Below are 24471 nucleotides of genomic sequence, written 5' to 3'. Positions count from 1 at the left end.
AGGGGAGCAGCAAAGGAGTGTGTCAGGGACCCAAGAAGTGCTCATTTTTGGGAACAACCCCCTCAGGAACCCTCCAAACCCCACAGGATTGCTTCATGTCTGAGGCAGGGGTCTGGCAGAGGGGATTTTCCCCGAGCCTTTCCGCGGCGCTGCATTAACCCACGAAGCCCCCGCTCTGGCTGGGCTTGGGGGAGGGTCTCAGCTCCCTAAAAAAAAAGCCTTTTTGGAGGACTCGGCTCTGGGGAACGGCTCCCGGCCGCCGGGTGCCGCTGTCGCCTCCGCCTCCTCCTCCTCGCCTCGCCGCCGCTGGGCGCTTCCGAGGGCGGCGGAGGCCGGGCCGCGGGGGCCGCAGGTGAGGGAGGGCCGGGGGGTGCCCGGGGTGGGGGGGGTGAGAAGGGTGGGGGAGGGCCCGGAGCGGTGGGGGAGGACAGTGGGGGGATTTTGGGGGAGGCTGAGGGGAGTGGGAGCACGGGGAAGGGGCGCTGGGGGGCGAGAGGTGGCAGGGGGGCGGTGGGGGGGGGAGCGGTGGTCGGCGTGTGGGGCTTGGGGGGTGTCAGGGGGGCTGGGAGGTTTCAGGGGGGTTTGGGGGTGTCAGGGGGGTTTGGGGGGTTTCAGGGGGGTTTTGGGATCAGGGAGGGTTTGGGGGAGCAGGGAAGAGGTAGGAAGCAGGCTGGGGGAGTGGGGGGGTGGTGGAGGGGATTTGGGGTACCGGGGGGTGGCAGCATTAAGGGATTTACCCAGGTTGGTGCAGGGGGAGGTTTGTAGGGACAGTGGGGTGCATGGGGTGGGTGCTAGTAAAGCCCTAGGGGACGGAGTTGACCCCTTCTCCCCCCGCAGGATGCAGCGGTGGCCAGTGCTGCTCTTCCTGGCCTGGGTCTGCTTTCTGTTTTTTGCTGGCATCGGGCTCTTCATGAGCGGTTTCCTGCTCACCCGCATCGAGCTCGCCAACAGCAGTTCCTGCTCAGACCCGCTGGTGCCGCCGCCCTGGGACGAGCAGAGCCTGCCGCCAGGCTCCTGCTGGCTGCCCCGCCGCTTCCCCAAGGCCGTGCTGGTCATCATCGATGCCCTGCGTTTCGAGTTTGCCAGGTTTAACCCAGCCAAGGTCAGCCCGCTGCCTTACGAGAACAAGCTGGGTTTCCTGCACCGCCTGGCCAGCTCCCAGCCCCGCCATGCCCGCCTCTACCGCTTCCGAGCCGACTCCCCCACTGCCACCATGCAGCGCATCAAGGGGCTCACCACCGGCTCGCTGCCCACCTTCATTGACGTGGGCAGCAACTTTGCCACCTACGCGATCCAGGAGGACAACCTGGTGGCACAGCTGGGGCAGAACGGTACGTGTGGTGTGTGTCTGGGGGGAAAAACATGGAAAACGCTGGCCAGGACCTGTATTCCTCTCTCTCCGTGGTGAGGAAGCTGTTTACCATGCCACCCATTAGCTAATTATTTCACCTTCACCCAGATATCAATTATTTTGGCCTGGGCTGTCATGCAGGCTGGGTTTCTCTGGCGTGTTCTGAGAGTAGGAAGCAAATGGGAGCATGGCTGGGATTTCTACAAAGGTGGTGAGGAAGCAGGTGAAGGTGGCTGTACAGGTAGTGACTCACAAGGTCACCTCCAGGAGTGGCTGTGAGAAGCCAAGGGCATTGCCAGTGGGTTGTGTTTGCAGTTGGGTGATAGGCCTCAAAGGGGCAGAGCTGGGCCAGGTGTGCTGTGGGGTGTCACACAGGGTGCCTGCAGCTGTCACCACGTTTTTTTTTTGTAATTTGGTGCTGCCTGGCTGTGTAAAGAGCTTGTTTGGGTGGGATGATGGAGTGGAGAGAGAGAAATGTGCCTGCTTAGCATGGGAAAGAGAAGACTGAGGAGAGACCTCATCAATGTGTTTAAATTTCTGAGGGGAGCATGTCGAGAGGATGGAGCCTGCCTCTTTTCAGTTGTACCCAGTGACAGGATGAGGGGCAATGGACACCAACTAAAGCACAGCAGGTCCTGGCTGAATATGAGAGGGCATTTCTTTGCTGTCAGGCTGACAGCCCAGGAACAGGTTGCCCAGAGAGGTTGTGGAGTCTCCTTCTCTGGAGATATTCTACAAAAGGCGCCTGGATGCCATCCTGCGCACTGTGCTCTGGGTGATCCTGCTCCCCAGGGGCTTTTGAACTGGATGATCCTCAGAGGTCCCTTCAGACCTCAGCCGTTCTGGGATTGTGTCACCCAGAGATTTCCTTCTAGGGCTCAGTGCAGCAAGGATGTTAGTCATGCCCGTGCCTGGGGTGAGGCAGCAGTGCTGGGCTGTCAGTTTGAGAAAGGTGGGCGCATGCAGTAAGTCATCAGAGGCCAAAAACACTCATAGACCCTGCGCAGGGTTATGGTTCCTGCTCCCATGCTGGGGAGGCTCTGTGAAAACACCGAGGGGTGGCTGGTGGCAGACAGAACAAGGACGGGCAGAGTGAAGGCAATGGAAAGTTGCCGTGCTTTTGCCTTCTCTTTTCTGCATGTGAAGCCCCATCACTGTCATGTTTCAAGTCTCAGCACAGAATTTTTATTTTAGGTCACTTTTGAGTGTGGGTTGGAGAGGAGCCAGTGCTCCAGAGCCTGACCTGGATCTGCCCGGGCTCTTTTCACTAACGTGGGTAATGGCATAACTTACTTGGGTGCCCAGCTCCCATTAATTCCTTTCTTTCTGTCTCAGGAAGAAGAGTGGTCTTCATGGGTGATGACACTTGGGAAGGACTCTTCCCAAACAAGTTTTTCCGCTCATATTTCTTCCCTTCTTTCAACGTGAAGGATCTTCACACTGTGGACAATGGGATCCTGCAGCATCTCTATCCCACTGGTAAGCAGCTCTTCCCCCAGGGCTTGGCTAACCCTTTATCTTACACAGGGGTCCTGCTGCAAGTTTGGGGTAGAACTGTGGAAGTTTTTGTTTATTCCAGAGTGGCACTGGGCAGCCTCACCCACTGTTGTCTGGTGCCCAGGGATTACAGTGCTCTAGCTGGATTTCTACAGGTAAACCAGCTTTCAGAGCCTGTAACTGCTTCTCTAAGTACTTTTCCTCCATCTGGGAGAGAGCACAGATTCGTAGGATTGGACTACAGTTTAAAGCTATCCTAGAAATACACTGCTAGGAGAGAACAGGAGGACCAGCTCTCTCCTCACACTTAATTTTGGTGTGTGGCCACCTGGGCAGCGGCGTAGGACATACCCAGTAGTGGAGCTACATGGTGGGAGGCTGGGGCACAGCGCTACTCTCAGCAGAATTTCAGTGTTGACATCCCTGTCTTGGGGAGAAGGTGAAGTGTGAGACTGACCTGTGAATTTTGTGAGATTTCAGACTCCTCTCTGAGCATGCGGGACTAGGGGAAATGTTCTTTGCTTTATCTGTGCATAAATCTAGCTAAATCAAAGTTGCAAAAGTCTTTCACAGGGAAGGTGGGGAAGTTGCCCCAGCAATGGGTGCTGCCTTGTAGGAGAGATGCAGTTTGTCACTGAGCTGCAAGCTTGTTGGTTTTCATGTGTGAAGACCCCAAAGCAGAGGAGAGGGACTGTGGTGATTTTGTACCTAGGGACAGCAGTGGTGTGGCAGGCCCATGTCTCAGGCGGGACACAGCAGGGAATGTTGATGAGGCTGACCTGAAATATCTCTGGGGATTTCTGCATTCTCCTTTTTCAGAGCCTCCCCTCGGTTTAGCTCAGTTTATGCCAGTTTGAGTTGAGGGTATTTCAAGATGACATGGGTGACAGTGGGCCATTCCTCTCCTGAGGGGTGGTGAATGAAAAATACGGATATTGGGGCACTTGCCAGGCGTTGTGCTCCCCGCAGCATGGCATCAAGGTGCACAGGCTAAGAGTGTGGCTCTGTTAAAACATTCACTGATCTGCTTGAAAGATGGGAGTGAAGATGGGAGGAGGGGAAGAATCAGCAGTTTTCAGAGGTAGCCAGACAGCTCTGGCAGAGGAATCTGGGAGGAGAACACCTTCCTAAAGCGTCGGCTATTATGTGACAAGGCCTCTCTTGTTCTGCAGTGGACAGTGGTGAGTGGGACTTCCTGATTGCACACTTCCTCGGCGTGGACCACTGCGGGCACAAGCATGGACCTGACCATCCTGAAATGGCAAAGAAACTCACCCAGATGAATGAGATGCTCAGGTGATAAAAGGGTGTGACCACCAGCAGATAAAACCCTAGCTGTGGGACAGTCTCAGTTGTGTAGACCTGTGTTTGTGAGGGAATGGCAAAGAACAAGGTTTGGTTTTGAAACCGAGGTTGTCTTCAGATCTTGGAGCCTTGGTTCTCAACCAAACCATGGTGGTGCATGTAGAGTACAGCTGAGCCTCACTTTCTGCGTCTCTAAAATAGAGATTGTTACACGGAAGCTTGGCTAATATTTGAAAAATTTTTGGAGAACCCTGGCTAGGGAATGCTGAATTTTCTGTTCATGCTCGTGAGTTGTGCCTTCATGTCAGAGGGCAGAATGTGATCCAGAAGTTCTGATCACACAGCACAAAATGTTGTGGCTTTTGACTCAGGATCGATTTCATTTTTGCTGCTGGAAGGAGGGCATAACTTGTCTTTCTGCATGTGAGAATGAAGCATACATAATGTCGTAATTCTTCCATCCTTCAGGGACAAATCCCCTCTTTCTTCCTTCAAAGTAGGAGATTGCTCACACAATGTGATAACAATAGACAAGTCTCAAATAGGATCAGCCTGAAATTTGTTCCTGTTGGGAACATTCCTTCTGAATTGTATTTTTTCAGAGGTCCCTTAAGGCCTTAAGGAACCCTGTTCACAGGGGTTTTAGGCAACATCGGTGCACTCCATCTCAGGGCTCAGTTCATTTTTGAAGCATCCATTACCCTAGTCCATGGTTTAGTTGTTAGAGCTTCGTGTCAGCACTTAGTTCTGCTCAGATCCTTTTGTGGGCTTCACCTCTGTTGTGCAGGCAGGCTTGGTGGGGGCACGTTGTCTCCCACCTGTGCTTCTAAATGTTGACATTCCTTATCGTGGTGCCAGGTCCTTGGTGGAACACCTGGGGAATGACACCCTTCTTCTGGTGGCTGGGGACCATGGCATGACAGAGACTGGAGACCACGGTGGTGACAGCGAGAAGGAAGTGAACGCAGCACTGTTTGTGTACAGCAAAACACCCCTGTTTGACACCGACCCTCCTGAGGTGAGAAGCAGCTGATCCTTAGCTGCCACTGCCTGAGGTGGCATCCAGGGGGAAAACTGTGTCGTGGGGTACAGAGGGGAAGAGCACAGAGGGTAACAGCTCTATTGGGGTTTGGATTGAGATGGCTGGGAAGTCTGTCACCTTTCCTGGGAAGGTGGAAACGTGGGGACAGTGTTTGGGACCCAGTCACAGACACTCAGAGGGATTCAGGCCCCTCCGTCTGTGAGGAGAGTTTGAGTGAGGTCTGATGAGCTGTCAGACAGCCAGAACCAGACCCAAGGACCTGCAGGAATCCTCCCTCATCTGTTGTCAGTGGGACTGAGCTTCCCATGCTTTAACCCCTCCTGCTTCCCACAGCACCTCCTCTCTGCAGGGCTGCCTTCCCCACCGTCCCCTCTCCCAGGTGGAAATCTGCCTTGCTGTGTCCTTGCCAGAAGCCTCATTCCTCCCCTGTCTCTCCAGGAGCCCGAGGCCGTTCCCCAGGTGAACCTGGTGCCCACTGTGGCCCTGCTGCTGGGGGTGCCCATCCCCTACAGCAACATCGGGGAGGTGATGGCTGAGCTCTTCTCCGGGGATGGCGATGCTGCGTCTGCAGCCCTGCAGCAGCTCTCCGTCTATCACGTCAACGCCAAGCAGGTACGGGCACGGCCTTCTGAGCTGTTCTTCTCTTGTGTGACTTGCTGACAGTCCTGGGGTAGTAACGGGGGTTAGATGTGCAGTCCTGGCTCCTGGAAACGTGGGGGATTTACTGCACACAGCTTCTCGTGTGGGAGCTGCTCTCAGCCTGCTGGAGAAGATGTGACAGCAGAAGTGTTCGGTGTCTGCAGTGTGTTTGTAGAGGAGCAGGGTGCTTTGCCATTTAAAGGTGATAATGTAATTTACTGTCCATTAGTCACCGGGAATATTCATCATGGTCTGCGAGGAGTTAGCCTCATCCAGTACTGTCTATTTAAATATTTGCACTTAGCTGTCTGAGGAGGTTTCTGGATTGATCACGTTGGTTTTTAAGGAACCTTGGCTTACCAGGGAGGTTGGGCAAGCCTGGGGGGCAGCTAAGTGTGAACGTTTGCCATTTGTGGGCAGGGGCAGGCTGATTCTGCCTGCACTGTGGGGAGACTGGAAGCCGTATGAATGTGTCAGTGAGTTTTTGGGATTGAGCTGATCTACACTGCTGAGCAGCTTGATGTTTGCGCAGGTGCCCTGCCCTGTTAATGCCCTCTTAAGGCTTTTCTTAAAACTTTGGGATTATAGCTGGCTCTGTTCCTGTGGTCTTGAAGTAAGAGGCAGAAGGAGCTCTCCTTAGCCCATGGTACAGTGCATTAATGTACTTGTACTCAAAAAGAGAACAGTTTGTTCTGATCCACTACAAGCTCTTTAATGTGATGTTTATCCTCAGGAGAAAAAAAAAAAGGTGAAAGTTGACATTGGGTTTGGAATAATTCCATTCTGAAGGGGTTGTGTGAGGAAGGTGACTGTGAATCCCTTTCCTGGTGCTTTTTTTCTGACCCTGCGTGCTCTCTCCTGCTACAGGTGGATCGTTTCCTGCGCTCCTACTCGCAGGTGGCTCAGGACCTGCCAGCGGAGCAGCTCCAGCGCCTGCAGGAGCTCTTCTCCAGTGCCGTGGAGGAGCACACTCAGCTCTTGGCCCAGGTGCAGGGGGCAATGCTGATGCCTCCAGAGATGGAGCCCAGGCTCAGGAGCCTCATCAGTCGCTTCCAGCTCTACCTGCGGGAGGCACGGGCTGTGTGCACCCAGTCCTGGGCCCGCTTCCATCCCCTGCGTATGGTGGGGGGCTGCGCCCTCATTGCTGCGTCCTGCTTGCTCTGCTACGTGGCCTCAGAGCTGGCCGCAGTGTCAGACTCTTTCTATCGCAGCTGCCTCCTTTACCCACTGCTCTGGGGCCTGGTGGTGGCTGTTCTGCTTGGGCTGGCCTGCACATTCACCCAGGAGGGGCTGGATCTCCTCCTGCTGTCCTCTGGTGCAGCTGCAGCTTCTCAGCTGGGCTTTTTCTGGCACTGGTGGGGCCGGCATCCCAAACGAGCCCGTTTGGTGGGCAGCCAGCCACCCTTGGCCAGCGTTGGCCCGAGGCAGAGGCTGCGAGCGTGGCTGGTACTGGCCTTCCCCATGGGCATCCTCCTGTTCCGCTGCGGAGCTATGTTTTCCGATAGCTTTGTGGTGGCTGAGGCCCGGGTGGCCCCATTCCTGCTGGCCTCACTGGTGACGTTGCTGGTGGGGAAGCTCCACTGGGACGGTCGCCTGACTGTGCCAGAAGGCCCCAAGCAGCAGCTCCTTGGCTTTTCCTCTTACCGCAAAGAGAGCTGGTACCTGCTGTGCCTGGTGGCCGCGCTTCTGCTCTGCGTGCGCCTCTCCGGCTTCTTCCACCAGTGCCGTGAAGAAATCCCTCAGTGCCGGCCCTCTGTTTTCCTCGCGCCTCTTGCCAGCCTGAGAAACACACGGGCCAAGAACCTCTTCTACCTCCTGTGCGTGGCCTTGCTGGCCGGGATGGTGTACGCGGTGCGGAGCTGGCTGCGACACTACGGCAACCTGAACAGCTCCGACCCCCTCGTGCTCTTCGTGCGCTGGGGCTTCCCACTCGTGGTCCTCTGCATCGCCTGCTACTGGGCCGTCGCCTCCAGCGCCGAGGACTCTCTTGGCAAGCTGCAGGAGCTGGTGCAGGTGGCCGTCGTCGCCTTTCCCTGGGCCGTCTACGGGTTAACGTCCGTGGGGTTGCTGCTCCTGCTGTGCCATCCCATGACGGTGTTTGCAAAGGACACACGGGAGTCGGCGGGATCCATCGTCACTCCCTACCAGGGGGTTCCCAGCTCCGAGGTCGATTTCCTCCACGTCATACCTCAGATCTACAGGAGGATGCAGGAGTCTCAGAAGAATCGCCTGGAGCGGGGCAGCTGCAGGGCCACGGTCGCAGCATACGGGCTGGGCAGCGTGTACTCCGCAGCCCTGGTCATAGCACTCACCCTGCTGGGCTTCCTCTTGATGCTCCTGCACAGCGAGCGGCTGAGTCTCGCCTTCCTGCTCCTCTTCCTGGAGGCCTTTGTGCTGCTGCACATCCACACGCGTGCCAGGAGCCTCGCAGGAGACACTGGTGAGTCGGGGCTCGGTGGACGTGCAGCCTTGTCCTAGTTCCAGTGGGAGAGGTGGGGCTCTGTCTCCAGTCCCGGGGAATGGCCGTGCACTGATCCTCCTTGGAAGATCCTCCTAGTTTCTGTTAGACTGCTTAAATCCTCAATTAGAAGAGAAATGGGAGGAAATGTGGGAGAAGGAGGGAATCCTACCCCTGTCCCTCCTGTCCAGGGTGTGAGCAGCTACCAAGCACATTGCTCCTGATGGAGTCCAGGAGCAGGGTGGGCAGCAGAGGGAATGTCTGGTCACACATGGTGTCCTGTGCCAGCAGGCTGGCTAGTTTCTGTGTCTCAGAAAAGCATGTGGGAAGGGAACCTGGAAGAAAACCCAGTAGGCTTCTTTGTACTGTCTTGTTCTTTGATACTGATATCCCTCTCTCTCCCCACCCTCTCTTTCAGAGTCTTTTTCAGTGCCCTGGTTCGCAGTCATCTCCTGGCTCCTTGCTGCTTCCCAGTTCTTCTATTCCACGGGCCACCAGCCCATCTTCCCGGCCATCCACTGGAATGCAGCCTTCGTGGGCTTCCACCTCGACCACAGCACGAACCTCCTTCCTGCTGTCCTGGTGGGCGCCAACACGTTTGCCTCCCATATCCTCTTCGCAGGTAAATCAATTTCTTCCTGGGCCGTTGAGCCTGAGCAGGCACGGCTCGCTGCCTTGCCTTGTCTGGAGGCTGAGCGCAAGGTGATGAAGGCTCCGGCACCAGCTGAACAGCAGCATCCTCACTGTCCCCTTCTGGGGCCACAGAGCTGCCCGTGGCCTGCAGCCTCTGTGCAGTTGTGCCTGACCAGCGAGCTGGAGCTGGGGTAGATGCGTCCTGCACGTCCAGGGCATGACAGCAGAGCCTAGACTGCTCCTCATCTCCTGGGCTCCCGGTAACTTCATGTGCCTTTGTCCTTGAGGTAGTCGGCTGCCCTCTGCTCCTGCTTTGGCCCTTTGTGTGTGAGATGCCCAGCTCACAGAAGAAGAAACCCAAGAAGGAGCCCCAGGAGGAGCTGCAAGAGGTGGAGGAGCACATGATGGAGATGAGGCTGCGGGAGTCCCCGGAGAAGTTCTCCGCTGCTCTGCTGCAGCTGGGGCTGAAATACCTCTTCGTCCTCGGGACACAGGTATGGGCTGAGGCAGGGTGGTGTCTGAGAGGAAAACAGGGTGCTGTGAGAACCGTGGGGCACCCTGACATGGGAAGGGGCTCAGCCAGGACAGAGCCAGGCCCAGGGGTGATACATCTAGTTGCAGGTGGAAGAGTAGATGCACAGTTCCTCTTCTTAACCATGCCGTTTGCCTTTTGCTTTGGGAAGGGCTCCAGCATGGAAGCAGAAGAGCAGATTAGGCTGCTTTCCCTTTCCATCTGCCCAGAGTGGGAACATCTGTTCAGAAACTGCAGGGTTGTAGTCCTGCTCCCCCTCGTCCCAGTCATGCATCTCTATTTGTGCCAGCTCTGTTATTTTCATCTGTTCTCGTGTTGTGGTGATGCAGGGAGCTCAGCATCAGAAATCTAATCCCACAGAAGCAGTGAGTAGCTTTTTGGGGTTTAGCCTTTCAGATTGCTCTCCTGTGTGGTCAGACCAGGGACAGCTCACGGGAAGGGGCAGGCCCTTGCAGCAGGACAGCAGGAATGTCCCTCTCACCTCCCTGGTGCTGTCCCAGACCAGCCCTTTCCTCAGAGGGCCTGTGTGCACCACGAGCTGTTTGTGTTTCCTGGCTTGAGGACACAAAGAAAGGGAATCCTCTTTGGGATGCGTATTTCTGATGTGTATCATGCCAGCCCCTCAGGTGTGCACGGTTTAGTACCACCTTCAGATGTGAACATACTGCCCAGGAGGTCTCTCCAGAGTCACCTGTAACTTATTTTTCCTGGTCTCCCCCACAGCTTCTGGCCTGTGTTTGTGCAGCTATGATCCTCAGGAGGCACCTCATGGTCTGGAAAGTCTTTGCCCCAAAGTAAGTCCCAGGAGTTGCTCCGATGCTGGGTGAGGGCTCGTATCTCTGACATCTTGGCTAGAGTTCACAGCCAGTAATGCTGGAAGTGACAATATGATCGATCTTTCATGACTTTTTACCTAGCAGGGGCTGTAGGAGTGTCCTTGTTTAATTCCTGCTTGAAGTGCAGAAAGTGGATTTAAGCTGGAGCATTAAAGCTTCTCTTTATGTTGATTTCCAAGGACACCCAGAGCCTACCTGGAAGCTAAGAATATTCATGTCAGGGAGCCAAAGGCAGAGGTACCAGAGCACAAATGAGATGCAGACCTTTGGGATAGCAGGCATGCAGGGCATCCTTGGCCTCTGAGGATCTCCAAATCTCACTTGGGTGCCTTCCTGATCAGCCTCTAAACCAGTCAGGAGCCAGAGGCATGCTTTGCTTCCAGGTTGCAGGCAGCATGCGCTGCTGGGGAGTGAGTCTAATTCAGGTTTTAGGATCTGTGATGCTAGCAGCCTCTCACTGTCAGGGAAAACTGTCTGCTGGGAGTGAGCATAGCATGCTGGCTGTGATATCCTTACTGTGTCTGTTGTCCCTGCAGGTTCCTCTTTGAGTCGCTGGGCTTCGTGGTGAGCAGCATCTGCCTGCTGCTGGGGATCTCCCTGGTGATGCGTGTGGACTGTGCCGTCAGCACCTGGTTCAGCCAGCTTCAGCTCAGGTAGCGCTGGAGATGTGGGGATCCTGACCTGCTCGTCGGCCGAGGCTGTGGTCATCTCCCTGCTTCCCTGGGGCCGGGAGGGATGCACCAGCCACCACCAACGAGTGCCTGCCGACAGCAGTCGGGGATTATCTCCAGCTCCCTGCCTCAGCGTCGCACAAAAGGACCGGTGCCAGCTGTTCCCTGCTCGTTGTGAAGCTCTGCAGGGAGCGTGTTTCTCAGCGGCTGAGGCTGGAGCTCTTGCTGGGAGTTTGTTAGCAGCAGGAGGAAGCCGAGAAGCAAGAGTCCTGAAGTGCTCCTCTGGGGAAACACCAACAGGAGGCCTTGCTGCTGCTTTCTTGACAATTGTCCCCACTGTGCAGCTGGTAGGCTGCAGGGGCCGGCAAGGTGCCTGGAAACGTCACCTTGCCTGAGCAGAGACATTGACTTACTGGAAGGGGATCGCTGAGGAGGGGAGGGAAGGGGAAAGGAGGAGAGGGAAGGCTACAACCCTGCCCTCTTGCTGGGTCCTGCAGCCACCGCTTCTCTCCACATGCTCAGTTTTCACGCTGGAATCAAAGTGCACATGATTATGTATGCAGATGGTTCCTGGGGTCTCGGTGGCAGCTGCTCCGCTGCCAAGCCAGTTTGTTGGTCTGTAGTGAGGCCCGTCCCACCCTATGCTCCTATTTTCTAGTCTTCCTCGACACTACTAGGGGCAGTGGGGAGCAGGCTTGGCTGTCTTGTACAGCCAGCAGCAGCTCAGCTTGTTGGGAAGGTGGCAGCAGGGATAACTGTGTCCATGACTGAGAAGCTCCACTGGTGGTCTTGGCCTGGCAGTGTCCACACAGACTGGGCTGTGGCAGCTGGGGCTCCCCGTCTCCTCCTGAGCACGTGCCACAGGATGCCAGCAGTTCATTGGGAACAGTTGGGTTGCATTCGGACGTGGTGACGGAGTATCTGACTCACCTCTATATTGGGCCTTGTCAGGAGGAAGGGGGAGGCTGGAGAAGGTCTCCTAACTGCAGGAGCAGCCTTGGTGTGTGCTGGGAACAGCTGCTTGAAAGCCCTGAGCGTGTGACAACTCCTCTGCGAGGTGGCCTAACCCGCTGGTGTCTGTATACATGCGGAGGGATGTTGATGTCACCTTGATGGGATCCCACGCACTGCAGAGGATGGCGCCTGTGATCCAATACTTGGTGCTTATCTCCCTCTTAACCTTGCTTTTCTGCATGGGGCTTTGTGCTGCAAGCCAGCTGTCTCCTACCTGCTCTTGATGGCTTGCAGTCAGGAGATGTATTTCTGTGTGGGCAGGCGTGGGAAATAGTGACCATGGTGCCTGGCTGCATTCCAGCTAAATTCCCCCTGCGCTGCTGATCTGAGCTGGGATTTCTTACTGCCCTGAACCACTGTGTGGCTTTACTTGGTGCTATGAAACCTTTCATCTCTTTCTCCTTTGGAAAGAGCTGGGGACTGCTTGCCTGAGTTTCAAGCTTTGATTTTTGTTCTGGTCCCCGCTGGGTTTTTAACTCATGCATTGTAACTGCCCCTGCTTGAGTTCCTCGCTGCAGACTGCCTGTGTAACTCCTGGGCTCTTCCTCTCCTCTGCCCTGGAGAGTCTTGGGAAAAGTGTCTCGCTGCTTCACTGATTGTTTGAGTTCTTGCTAACAGCCCCAAGTGCCCAGCAGCTGTAGAAAATATCCCTTGAGGACAGGTTTAGTTATATTTTGCCTGAGCAGGGTGGCTGATGCTTGCTCACGTGCTAGGGTGCAATTCCCGAGAGGCTTACACTGCTCTGATTTTGGCTTCTGTTGACCTGCTTGTGCTCTTCCACCTCAGCTTTGCATCTCCCCTGCCCTGTGGGCCTGTCCTGCTTAATTTCACCTGACAAAACCAGGGACTGTGTTGTAGCTGCCTTGGCTGGCGCACTGCAGCCTGGATGCATGCACAGTGGTGCTGGTGCAAGGAGAGGGGCAGCAGCTTGCAGCTGGGAACTGTGGGGATAGGAAGGGGGCAACCCACCATTAGATAGGCTTAAGCAGTTTCATCCTTGAGATAGTTTTTTGGCTGTGTACTGTGACTCCGTAGTGGCCAAAGGAGTGGTTTTCAGGTACCACAGGGGTTATGCTGAGGGGTGAGCGTGCATTTGTGTGGAGAGAAAGGAAGGGATGGAGGTAGCAGCTCCCCAGTGGATTTTCATTTAACATGAGGTTAAGGTGTTGCTAACTCCCAAGGCTGGGACCCCCATAGGTCTTCTCATAACCTCATAAACTGGTCGGCAGCTTGCTGCCTGAATGTCTGTGTGCTGGCAGAAGTCCTTATGGCCACTAAGGTTGTAACGCCGGCCTGTGAAACCCCTGCTGCTGCCACCCAAGCCGCTGGCCTTTGTTCTCTCCCACCTTTGGGACTAGGTCCTCTTTCAACATCTGCCATCATGCCACCAAGCCTTCCCATGCCTGTTTTTCATGGTCAGAGCACTCAGCATCCTCTCCTCAGCCCACCATCTCTCAAAGACATGGCCTCTGCAATCCTTCTGGGGCTGGGGGCTCGCAGCCCAGGGCGGAGGGAACTGAGCTGCAGCTCCCTAAAAACACACACACGTGTCTCACTAGAGACCTACCAGATGGCGTTGAGTCCCCGTATAAATTCTGACTTTTGAAGTCAAAATTAGGGCTTTTTTAGCCATTTCCTGTTTTAATATATTTGAGCCTGTGACAAAAGCTGAAGCTCCATCGGGGCGCTTCAGACAAATCGTTCTGCCTACTCATGCCGCAGTCTCCTCTCCAGAAATACTGTAACCTCATTCCCCGAGTCCTCTCACAGAAGTCTAAGGATGCATTTTGCCTCACTTCAGCTGGGTTTGCTACTTGTGGTAGCGAAACTGCAAGTACATTGTCACTGTGGTGATGCTGGGGACAGAGGACTGGCCACTCGTGCTGGCTGTTCTGCCAAGGGAGACTGGCTACTACACCAAAGAATTTAGAGTCAAGAAAAGTTTTCCAAGGGCTGGAGATCCTCCTTCTTTCACTGACATGTTTAGTCTTTACCAGCTTTCCCCAATGGCCCTCAAGCTGATTGTTTGGCTGCTGTTCTTCTGAGTACATTCAGGATGACAGAGTTAACGTTTGTCCAAGGCTTGATGACCTCGGAATGACAACATGCTGCTGGTGGTGGAACAGACGTGGCTGTGCTTGTTTATTTAAAACCCCCAAAAGTGTATGGTTGAAAGTACTCATCAGGGCCCAAGCCAGGGAAAGCTGATGTGCTGGGGGGGGAGAAGGCTCTGCCCTGGATCCTCCCGTTCAGGTTGTCACCAGAGCTGGATGGTTCCCTGGAGCTGGTGGGAGCTGTGCAGTCCTGCCCCTTCCCTTCCTCCTGGCCACCACCTCCCCAGTTCGGACCACTCTATGCGGGATGTCCTGTGGGGTGGGATGCCCTTAGGGCTGGGAGGAGAAGAGGGCAGCATTAGAGCAGGCCAGGACTCCAGCATGGCATCTGGTGTCCTCTTGGTGGCACAACTTGGAGGCAAACCAGTGCTGGCTGCTCCTGAGCTCTGTTTATTTTTATTTTATTTAATTTTTATTTTTTTTGAGTGGAAGTGCACAAAGCTCTGTGGGGTAGCCCTGGGGGCAGTGATTCCATGTTTTATTTCTGGTCTGTGTGTCCCCTGGCTAATTGTGCCATCCTCAGGGGAGAAGTTTCCACCCTATGCCCCATCAAAGCCATTTTGTTTAGTGGCACGCCCTGCTTGGCAGTGGCTCCCTGCCTGTCTGTGCAGGAGGGCAGCTCTGCCACCACACTTCCTCATCCCTCCTTGGTGGGCCAGGCCCAAGGGGCAGTGAGGGAATTTTTTGTGTCCAGCTTGTGCTTAGTGCAAAACCAGCCATGGTGGGGAAAGCACCTTGGGGGGCTCCCTGTGCCCTGCTGCTGGCAGCATGGGGGCTGTGCTTTGGGGGCATCATGTCTTGGGATGTGTCCCTTCCCTGCAGCCAGTTCCCGTGCCCCTTTCCCCACCCCATCCCCGTCTCTCTGTCCCTCAGCGCCCCGGGGCTTTTTCCCCACAGAAAGCACCACAACACATAGAGCCGGGAAGGCGAAGCTCGCCAGCTGCGAGTTTTGGACCTTCCCGGCCATCATCCCCCCTTCTCCGTGCACTTTCAGCCGTTGCCCTGGCAACGGCGGCTTCCCGCCCGCCCCGTCGACCAATGGGACGGCGGGGCGGGCGGGCGGCGGCCAATCAGAGGAAGGCGGGAAGGCGGACGGCGGGCGCCGCCATGATGGGGCCGTGAGGCGGCGGCGGCGGCCATGAAGCGGCAGCGGGGGGCGGCCCCGGAGCCCGGCTGCCTCCGAGCCTGGGCGGCCGAGAGCGAGGCCCTGGCAGGGCGATGGCGGGTGCGGAGCCTCCCTCCCCGCTCCCCCGGGGCTGTTCCCGGGCCGGCTGCGGCGTGAGGGCAGCGAGTGAGTGCGTCCCTTGCAGGCAGCGCGGCGCGCCGGGCCCCGAGGTGCTGAGGCGGCGGCGAGGCAGCAGCGAGGAGCCTTCGGGGAGCTGCTGCTGCGGATGAAAGGTGAGTGGAGGGGAGGGCCCGGCCACCGGCTTCTTGTTGGCTGCGGGCACGAATTGCGTGGGGTGGAAGCGCCGGTCCTCAGGGCTGCAGAATCACAATCGTTAACGTTGGAAAAGCCCTTCAAGACCATCTGGTCCAACTACCACCCTACCACCACTGTCACCCACTAAACCCTGTCCCCAAGCACCACGTCCAACCTTTCCTTAAACACCCCCAGGGATGGTGACACCACCACCTCCCTGGGAAACCTGTCCCAGTGCCTGACTGCTCTTTCTGAGCAGAAATGTCTCCTCATTGACAACCTGAACCTCCCCTGTCACTACTTGAGGCCATTCCCTCTAGTCCTGTTGCTAGTTATCTGTGAGAAGAGGCTGACCCCTAGCTCCCCACACCTTCCTTTCAGGTAGCTGTAGAGAGCCACAAGCTCTGCCCTGAGCCTCCTCTTCTCCAGACTGAACAACCCTAGTTCCCTCAGCCGCTTACAGGATTTGTGCAGACTCTTCACCAGCTTCATAGCCCTTCTCTGGATATGCTCCAGGGCCTTAACACCCTGGGGGATGCGGCTGGGCTTTGGGGTGCCAGGAAAAGGTGAGCAAGCTGTTCTCTGTGAAGCTGTGGGACTGGGCTGCTTGTCACCGTGCTGCACTGAGGAGCTGTAACTGGGCCAGGGAGGAGTCCTGAGCGGAGAGAACGGTGCTCTAAGGACCACTTACAGAGCATCGCAGGGACTGGTTTGTCCTGTGGTGGTGCCTGGGGAGACACAGCATGGGAAGCCTGTGCAAGAGGATAGATCTGTGCTGGAAGAGGGTAGGCTGCTGGTGTGGTGTTCTCTTGCAAGTACTGGAGGGTCTCTGGCCTGGAGAACTGCAACATTTGGCTAGCAGAGAAATGGATGGCTAAATCAGTATTGGCACCTGGAGAGGTGGGTGACACCTGCTGTCACTCTGGGTAGTGCAGTCCCCAGGTTGTAAAATCTCACAACAATAATGCCAACAAAAAAACCTTGATAGGAAACTTCTGTTGTCACAGAGCAGGATGATAATACATCAGCATGGACGGCTGTAGGGTTTCTTCAAGCCATATCCAAGCAGCTCAATTTCTTGTCGAACTGGCTTTGATTACAGGGCTGCCAGCTGCCCTCCCCACCTTGCCTCTGGAGCTCACCGTCCTGTACAACTCCCTGCTCTTTGTTGTGGGAACATCAGACCGTGTTATCGAAGGAGAAGCAGAAGGAATACGCCAGGGGCTGCTCAGGGGTAAGGAGAACAATCTCTGCTTTGGTGATGTCCCGCAACTGGCCAGAGGAGGGGGAACTGTGAACGAGGAAGGCTGGATCTGCCAGGAATGGAGGAGGTGGAGCTGCTCCTGGGGGGGGGTGATGCACAGCTGCGTGGCCTTCAGCCTGCTGCGGAAGGGCAGAAAGCTTTAAGGGAAATGAGAGTTTTCAAGGCATAAAGTGCCAAGTCTCTAGCAAAGTTGTAGTGTCAGTAGAAACTAAGTGGTTTTAATAATTATGCTGTGAGAAAACTCACTGAAAAAGGCTGTAAGTTGGAGAGGGATCTGCAGTGTTGGTGTGTGTTTGTTCGTGGGCAAATGTCCTCAGGACGACTTAGCAAAACACAGGTGTCTCCTGTGTGTGCAGTCATTAACTCCGCTGTCCAAGAGCTTGGCTCCTGTGCTGCTCCTGTAGCCTGGGCAAACCCACAACCTCCTCCCATTTCTTGCTGCGAGGAGCCCTTGCTTACTTCAGCCTTTCTCTCCCTCTTGGGACGATGTCTGTTACAGGGCACTGACCTGTCTTACGCCTGGTTTCTTTTTTGCTGTTTTTCTGTGTTTGTCTTGCTTTTAATTTTCGGCTTCCCTCTCTTCCAGTTCTGGAGGCTTGTGGAAGCTCTGGGCAGGACCTCAGCACAGAGGAGCTGTGGCAGAAGGTGCTGCAGGAGGTGACCGATGAGACACTGCGGGCCCCCCTGCACAGACTGGTGGCCCTGCAGGCAGCGTGGTGGCTGGCCGCCAGCCGCCTGCAAAGCGTCGCTGGCCTCTTCCAGCTCCTGAGCAGCGCTGAGGTAACTGTGCACGTGTGGGTGCTGTTCCAGCGTGCCACCCCTACAGCTCTAGTGTGCATTAGTCATCTTCTCTTAGCCTTGGGGGATCCTTGAGCTGGCTGCCCCTCATTATCCTGCTGGTCTTGTTGCCTCCTTCACTCTGCAGCTGGCATCTGAAGCTCTTCTGGGCAAGTCAGGTGTTCTGCACCTGTGAGTGGGCATGAGCCAGCTCACTGTGCCTCAGAGGGATGGTGCCTGACTTGTTTCTGCTGCCAGCAGCCCCATTTAGTCTGGTGGATGAGAAGCACTTGTATTTAGCCTTCTTGCTGTCACTGTGAGTTTTCACGTGGTCACAGTGTGTGCCCTACCTATATCTGTGCAGACACAAATAAATACCTGCGAGTTTGCGAGAACGCAGAGCTGACATAAATATTGTATTTGTCATAAATCCCACTCTGCAAAATGTTTCCGTAGCGTTTGGAGATCTGAGTGCTTCCCAGCTGGCGTGAGTAATCCTCTGCCTGGCATCCACACAGCCCCGCTGCGTTCGTGGGTCCTGGAATAGCTCCCACGTGCTGCGGCCCTGGGCCTTGGGGTGCTGAGCCAGGTGGCTGGGGCTGGCTGGAAGGGGCTGCAGGTGGACGTGCGGCCTCTGCGGGGAGCAAGCTGTGGATGGTGGGACAGAGAGGAACCTTTCCTGCTGATGGGGGAGCCAGGTTATGTGAGGGGGTCCCTGTCTTTTCAAATGCCCTCAGGCAGCAGCCAGGTCTGCCTTGCTGGGTGTCCCCCAAGCTGAGGACAGCTCGCTCTGAGGTGGCGGGGTGCTGCCTGGGGTCAGCAGTCACGCTGAGAAGGCGTTAGGACCTTGCTCCCCAGCACAGAGAGCGCTGTGAAGGGTTTGGTGGGAGTTCTGTTCCCCTGTGCCCTGGGATCATTGTTTCCTGCTCCCCCTCAGTGTTCCCTGCTCTATCTTTCGGTGTGCTCACAGGATCTGGGGAGAGTTCCGTGCAGCGTTGGGGAGAATGAGCTCCTTGCTCTCCTCAAGGCATGGAAGGTGCCGGCAGAGGGGGCTTCCATGTCCCTTGTACAGAGCGCTGAGGACTTGAAGGAGACCCTGTGCACTGCAGCAGCCTTCCTGCAAGGTTTGTGGGGATATTCGCGTCCCTGCCACTCCTTCCCCTAGTCTCTTGTCCCAGGGTCCCCTCTCCCTGCCGTTGTCCCTGTTGCTCTTTCCAAGTAAACCAGCTGTTGGGTTTTTCAGGGCTCTTCTGTAGGAAAAGGACCTGGGCTGAGCCTTTGGGTCTCAGTTTTGTCGTTTGGTGTCCAAATTGCTTCTCTGCTTTTTTCCTTGCTAAGTCTCTGTGCTGTCACTGGGTGTTCTCTGCACGTCTGTGGCTTTATGTTGGTGTCGGGGCCCTGCAGTGATCTCTTAGAAAGTGGAAGCCTGGCAGAAGAGGATTGTCCTTTCTTCTGTCTGTCTTTTGGTGCCTGCCTGTTTGCGAACACATTGTTCCTGCTGGATTACAGTGCAGTGGGAGCCCTGCAAAGCTGTTGTGCAGCCTTGTAGCCTGTTATTGCAGCACATGATTGATCTCATCTGACTGCTGAGTTCTGTTCTGGCCAAGCTTTTTGCTCACTCGCTGTCCTGCCAACAGCTGCAGGGCAGCCAGCGCTGCCTTGCTGTGTTTGGTCTGACACGGGGCCTTTGTGCGTGTAGGGAGAGCAGGAGATGCTGCACACAGACCTCTCTCAAAAGTCTCTCAGGAGGTAATAGTGCTCCCAGCAGGGAGGTGACAGATCTGAAGGTGTCATGGTCAGGCGTCTTGGTATCTGGGCTTGGAAACTGCTATTATTTCTGCTGGATACTTCCACACAGAGTGTCGTTTTTCTGTCAAACAAAAGATCCTCCTGTGGCAGCAGGAGGGAAAGGGCACGTTGGGGCGTAGTGTGGCCTGAACCATGGGCCTGGTCCCCTTGTGGGGGGCTGCGGGATCCCCTGGGAGGGGTAGAGGTGAGGGGTATCTACCTGTGCTTGTTCAGGGGCAAGGCTGGGTGGGAAGGGGAGCTGCAAAGCTGAGGTGTCGGTCTGTCCTAGGGTTACAGGAGATGGAGGCCGGGAACCTCCCTGCTGCCCTCTCCCTTCTCCAAGAGGCTGCAGGAGGATTGTGCTCCAAGAGGGTCCTGGCCCAGATCTACACCTGCCTCGGCTGCTGCGCTCGGCAAATGGTAATGGCCAAACCTCTGCCCTGCTGGCAGGAGAGGGGAAACAGCAAAGAGCTGCATGGGGAGGCTCAGGCTGTCTGCGCTGCCTCTCTGTCGTCCTAGGCTGCTGCAAGATGAGGTGTGGAGCAGAAGTTACCCTTGTGGCCCCATTTTCCGTGGGCAGCTGCAAAGCCCAGGCAGGGATTTTGTCTGAGCATAAAGGGTTGATATAAAGAGGCTCAAAAATCAGTCCCGGGGAGGGAGGGAGGCTGAAGTGCTGCAGCCTGGTGATATGAGTGTGCTGCCTTGTAGTAGTGGGTGAGTTCTGTGAGGGAGCCTGGCAGTGCAGAGGAGCTGGGAATCGCTGGGATATCCTGTACGAGCCTGCTGCCCTTGCTAAGGGGGATCTCTGGAGTAGCAGAGCAGAATGGTAAAGGCGTCAGCGAGATGTCCTTGAAACTTCCATCTCTTCCCATCTACCTAGGGCAAGCCTCAGACAGCTCTTCAGCACCTGAAGCGGGCCCTCCAGGTGGACTTCCAGTGCCTTCCTGCCCTGTACCACGTGGCAGCAGTGTACCAGGAGCTGGGGGAGACGGACGTGGAGCTGCAGGCCCTGGGTCTGCTCTATGAGGTTTGTCTGCTTTCTGTTCTGCTGCTGCAGGCTGGTTTTTTGCCCAGCAGACCCTGCAAAGAGCTTCAAGCAGGCTTCTGCCTTCTAGGGGGCTGTTTTACTCTGCTGTTTTTTCAGCAGTGGGCAGGAAGGAGCCCGCTTCACTTGGTCAGGACCCCCTGCTCACACCTGGCTGTTGGATGTAGCAAGACCTCCGAGTCCCAGTTTGTGTTCTCAGTGGCTTGGGAGAAGAGGCTGTGCTCTAGTGCCAGAGAGTATCACTCTTTTAATAAAGCAGCTAGTAAAGAGGCTTTCACGAGACATACTGTGGCTGTGAGGGAGTGTTTGTTAGCCCTAGCAGCCTTGGTCTGTCTGGGAGGAGCAGCTCACAGCAGGAAACACTGAGTTAGTTGGCTCTTCAGATGTTTGAAATGCCTAACAGACAAACAGCTGCAGAGAGCGAGCTCTCATTACCAATGGCCCAAGATCTGGTCTAACCAGGTCTGTGGCTGCGATGGGAGGTGCTGTTCCAGGCAGCTCAGAGCACCTTCAGCCCAAAATCGGAGGCACAGCATCCTCTGGGTGGTCTTGCACATCTCCTGATGCTGTGCCTCTGTGATTCTGGTTTGCTCTTCCGTTTTACTGGAAATGGCTGTGCTGTAGTGAGTAAGAGCAGTGTGGTTGTGCTTGTAGGGTACATACAGCCCTTCTGCTTGTCTGGGTGCATCTGCAGATGCCAAAAACAAGTGATTGCAGCTGCTCAGGACTCGAGCAGGGTTGTGCTAACCATATTTTCTGTTCCTGTTTCACAGGCTTTGGAAAAGAAACCTCCGTCAGCTGCTTCCTCCAGTCCGTATTTCCTAATCCGAACAGAGCTCCTCGTCCGCACACCAATCCACGCTTCTCTCCTTCGCCATCGGCAGCCCTCTGAAGTGAAGTACCTGCTGGCACAGCGGTGTCTTCAGGAGGGGAGGTAACAGCTGCCTCCATTCTGCTTGCAACACGCTGCTTGTTTGGGATCTGTGGTTATTCTCCATGCCCCTGGAAGCGGCCTGGTTCAGTGCTGCTGTTAGAGGTCTGCTGAAGTGGTGGGGCTTGTAACCAGAGCGAGTACAGTGCGGGGAGCGCCTGCAGGCTGGTGATTCAGGTTCAGCCTGGATGTTGGCACTTCTTGGGCTCACCCTGCTCTTTCTACCACGTGTCCTGTCCCTGTTGCAGGGTGGCTGATGCAGTGGAGCATTACCTGGATTTTTTGGCTGTGCTTCAGGAGGGGCTGCAGCAACAGGCAGGTATCTTGGTGAAGAGTTCCCTTGGAAATTTGGTAGGTGAGGTTCGGATCCCCATCCTGAGACATGGGCCTGAGCTTTGTACCTGGACTCCAGGCTTCAGTGTCTAGTTTGAGATGTGAAGGAGATGAGCAGGGGGCGTGCACCTGCGGCATGTCTGCCTTTGGACTCACACCAGTGACCACTTGCCACTGCTGTCTGGGGAAAAAGCTTCCCTTTAAACCGTGGGGAGCAGCTGTTGGCCTGGTTTTGGATGGCCTTTAGGAGCAGCGTTTCGCCTTCCTGGATGTTGAGCTGTTGCTGCTTCGCAGCCTTCTCCAACAGGCTCCAATGTCTGTGGGAAATGGTCTGAGCTTTGCTGGGCAGCAGCTCTGGGTTCCCAGTAAGCGCAGGGTCCTTCTGCTCGGTAGGATGCTCTGCAGCTCTGTCTGAGCACTGCCATCACTTCTCCCCAGGTGCCCCTGGATGGTGGCTCAGCTCTGCCCAGAATCCCTGAGGCATTCCTGGAAGCAGCATCCGCCTTGCAGCAGGACGGGAGGCACCGGGATGCCATAACGGTGTGCGAGGAGGTCATCAGCCGGACAAATGACCTGATCCCACGGATGTTACAAGTTGAGGAGGGGCTGGAGCAGCCAGAGAGCCCCTCACCTGGCACAGGGCTGGCCGGGGGGCTCCTGTCCCAGAAGAGGGAGAGTCTGCACTGCCTCACCTGGAGAGCAGCTGCCTACCTGCACCAGGGCTGGGCGTGGGTCAAGCTGGGCGAGAACAAGGAGGCCGTAACGCGGTTCAGCAGGTGACGAAGTCCCCCAGGAACCCAGCAGGCAGCAATAGCTGGTGTGGGCAGAGCGCAAATCGGCGTGGGGGCTGATGTGACAGCCTGCAGCTGACTTCCCAGCCCAGGCACGGTGCTGAAGTTCATCTGTCCTCCCACCTGCAGGTGCCTCAGCGAGCTTTTGCGGTTCCCCCTTTGTGGGCCTGGTGCAGAACCGACAGGTGAGGTTGTCCATAGCGGTGTGCTTGGCAGTGGCGGGGAAAGGAGCGGGGCTGCGGTCCCACTGCCACCTCTGGCAGGAGGCACTTGTCCCGGTGTGCTGAGCTCTGCGCCACGCTGGGCCTCTGCTCTGGGCTGGTTGGGCTGGGGCAGGGTTTGCCCTTAGTTCTGCCTCCTTCCCTGCTATAGGTGATATTAAATGGTTGTGACCTGGAAAGCTGCTCAATTTGGGATTCCAGGGGACAGATTTGCCCCAGTTTTTGCAAATAAGCAGCCAGAGGCCAGGCTGCTGCCTGCCGAGGTTGCTGTTGAGCTGCAGGCTTGTAACATGCTGAGCTCTTGGTGTATTTTTTGCTCATTCCCTCTGCTGCCTCCTTGCCTCTCCCAGCCTGGCAGCCAGAAGCTGAGCTCCGCCACGAGATGTTTGTGGAGCTGGCACACGAACAGCCCGAGTAGACGTGTGGCCTGTTTTACCACTACCCTGGGGTGTGGGGGCAGTGTCTGGAGGGCGCTGTCTGCAGGTGTGCGTGTTTTTCTTTTCGTGACAGGGCATCTCCTGGCAGAGGTGGAGGTTCTCCAGAAGATCAGGTTGCTTTCCCTCATTGGGCGAGGTACGCAGTTCCTGGAGCTGGGGAAGCACAAGGAGGCCTTGCTGGATTTCCATTACAGCTTGCAGGTCTCGCCAGGTGAGAGGCTTTTTTTGTGCTGCTTGGAGGGTTCACCCATGGGCACCCGGACCAGCACCTTCTGCTCAGTGCTCCAGCAGTGCTGAAAAACTGTAGGGATGTGAGCTTTAGCAGGGTCTGCCACGTCTGCTGCTCCCAGTCCTGACTGAGGTTCCCCCCCAGAGCCTCGCACTGGGGCTGCAGGCCTGCTTGCAGACAAAACGCGGGCCCCAGCAGAGGAGGGGCTGGCTGTGCCGCAGGGCTGATGTCATCTGCCTTGGCTTCTGTCCTGGCTGCCAGCCCCGGGGCTGATTAGAGCCCGTGATGCAGCCGGGAAAAGTCCTCCCCCATTACACCACCTCTCCTCCCCTGACGTGTCTCGCAGGTGACCCAGCTGCTGCCTCTTATCTGGTGCAAGCCCTGTGGAAGCTGAACCGAAGGCAGGAGGCGGCCGCTCAGTGGCAGAAGCACTTGGCGAGGCCCACGGGGGAAGACGGGCAGCAGGAAGGGCAGGGAAGGTGCGTTGTGGGGCGTTTGGGATGTCCAACAGCTGCAAACAAGAGCTGCAGCAGTGCGCAGCCCGTGCTTTGAACTTGGGGCCGTTTATCTCTTCCTGCAGCTTGAGTGTGTCAGAGGAGCTCCCCCGTTGTCTTTGACAGGAGGGGTGAACGTCCTAGTAACACCAGGGGAATACCACAGACCTTATTGCTGCAACACCCTTCTTTTTCAGGCCCTTCCCTTTGTACCTGGTTTCGTGTGTGCAGCAGGCGGCCTTCCCGCAGAGGGAATCTCTTGCTGGCAGCATACAGGATTACATCGGGACCACCAGCCCGCATCCCTGCAGCTAACCCAGCCCCGTCCCCATCACATGCGCTGGGGTCTCCCTGCACTGGAATGACACTGGGACTCCCCCAGGACTCAGAACTGCTCTTGGGTGAAGCTGGATTTCCCAAAAGACAGAACAGATTCCCTTTTCTAATAAATTTTATAATAAAGCCTTACATTTATTCAATTTATGTTTTTTCTCTTTTTTTTTTTCTGTGCCCTCTTTCCTCCAGCAATTCAGAGCCCTTGAATTGCTGCTGTGTGCATTGTCTTTCTACTTGCTCTGAGTGAATGTCCTCTGCCCGTGCTGTCCCAGCCTTGGGTGAACCTTGTCTCTCACAAGCCTAAAAAAAAGGT

General features: G+C 56.0%; 2 protein-coding genes across 3 annotated transcripts; both read left to right on the top strand.

The window, feature by feature from the left end:
* The first annotated feature begins 228 nt into the window (after positions 1–228).
* On the top strand, positions 229–14105 carry PIGO (phosphatidylinositol glycan anchor biosynthesis class O). Of its 2 annotated transcripts, XM_068667368.1 has the most exons (11): positions 229–352; positions 838–1331; positions 2687–2830; positions 4021–4144; positions 5012–5171; positions 5634–5807; positions 6702–8274; positions 8711–8914; positions 9217–9419; positions 10181–10251; positions 10830–14105. In XM_068667368.1, the coding sequence occupies exons 2-11, from the start codon at positions 839–841 to the stop codon at positions 10948–10950; spliced, it is 3267 nt and encodes a 1088-aa protein (XP_068523469.1). In that variant the 5' UTR covers positions 229–352; position 838; the 3' UTR covers positions 10951–14105. The 2 variants fall into 2 exon arrangements, with proteins under 2 accessions (XP_068523469.1, XP_068523470.1); XM_068667369.1 differs by lacking the exons at positions 10181–10251; positions 10830–14105 and having other exon boundaries at positions 9213–9393.
* A 1056-nt stretch (positions 14106–15161) lies between these two features.
* FANCG (FA complementation group G) lies at positions 15162–24305 on the top strand. The gene is made up of 14 exons (XM_068667371.1): positions 15162–15317; positions 15403–15490; positions 16615–16746; positions 17363–17556; positions 18524–18677; positions 19631–19761; positions 20222–20368; positions 21160–21320; positions 21566–21632; positions 22089–22426; positions 22571–22626; positions 23173–23310; positions 23675–23807; positions 24020–24305. The coding sequence occupies exons 1-14, from the start codon at positions 15231–15233 to the stop codon at positions 24135–24137; spliced, it is 1944 nt and encodes a 647-aa protein (XP_068523472.1). The 5' UTR covers positions 15162–15230; the 3' UTR covers positions 24138–24305.
* Positions 24306–24471: the final 166 nt, after the last annotated feature.

Source organism: Anas acuta, chromosome Z, assembly GCF_963932015.1.
Source record: "Anas acuta chromosome Z, bAnaAcu1.1, whole genome shotgun sequence".
NCBI classification, from domain to species: domain Eukaryota; kingdom Metazoa; phylum Chordata; class Aves; order Anseriformes; family Anatidae; genus Anas; species Anas acuta.
This window is presented reverse-complemented; position numbering and strand designations above follow the sequence as displayed.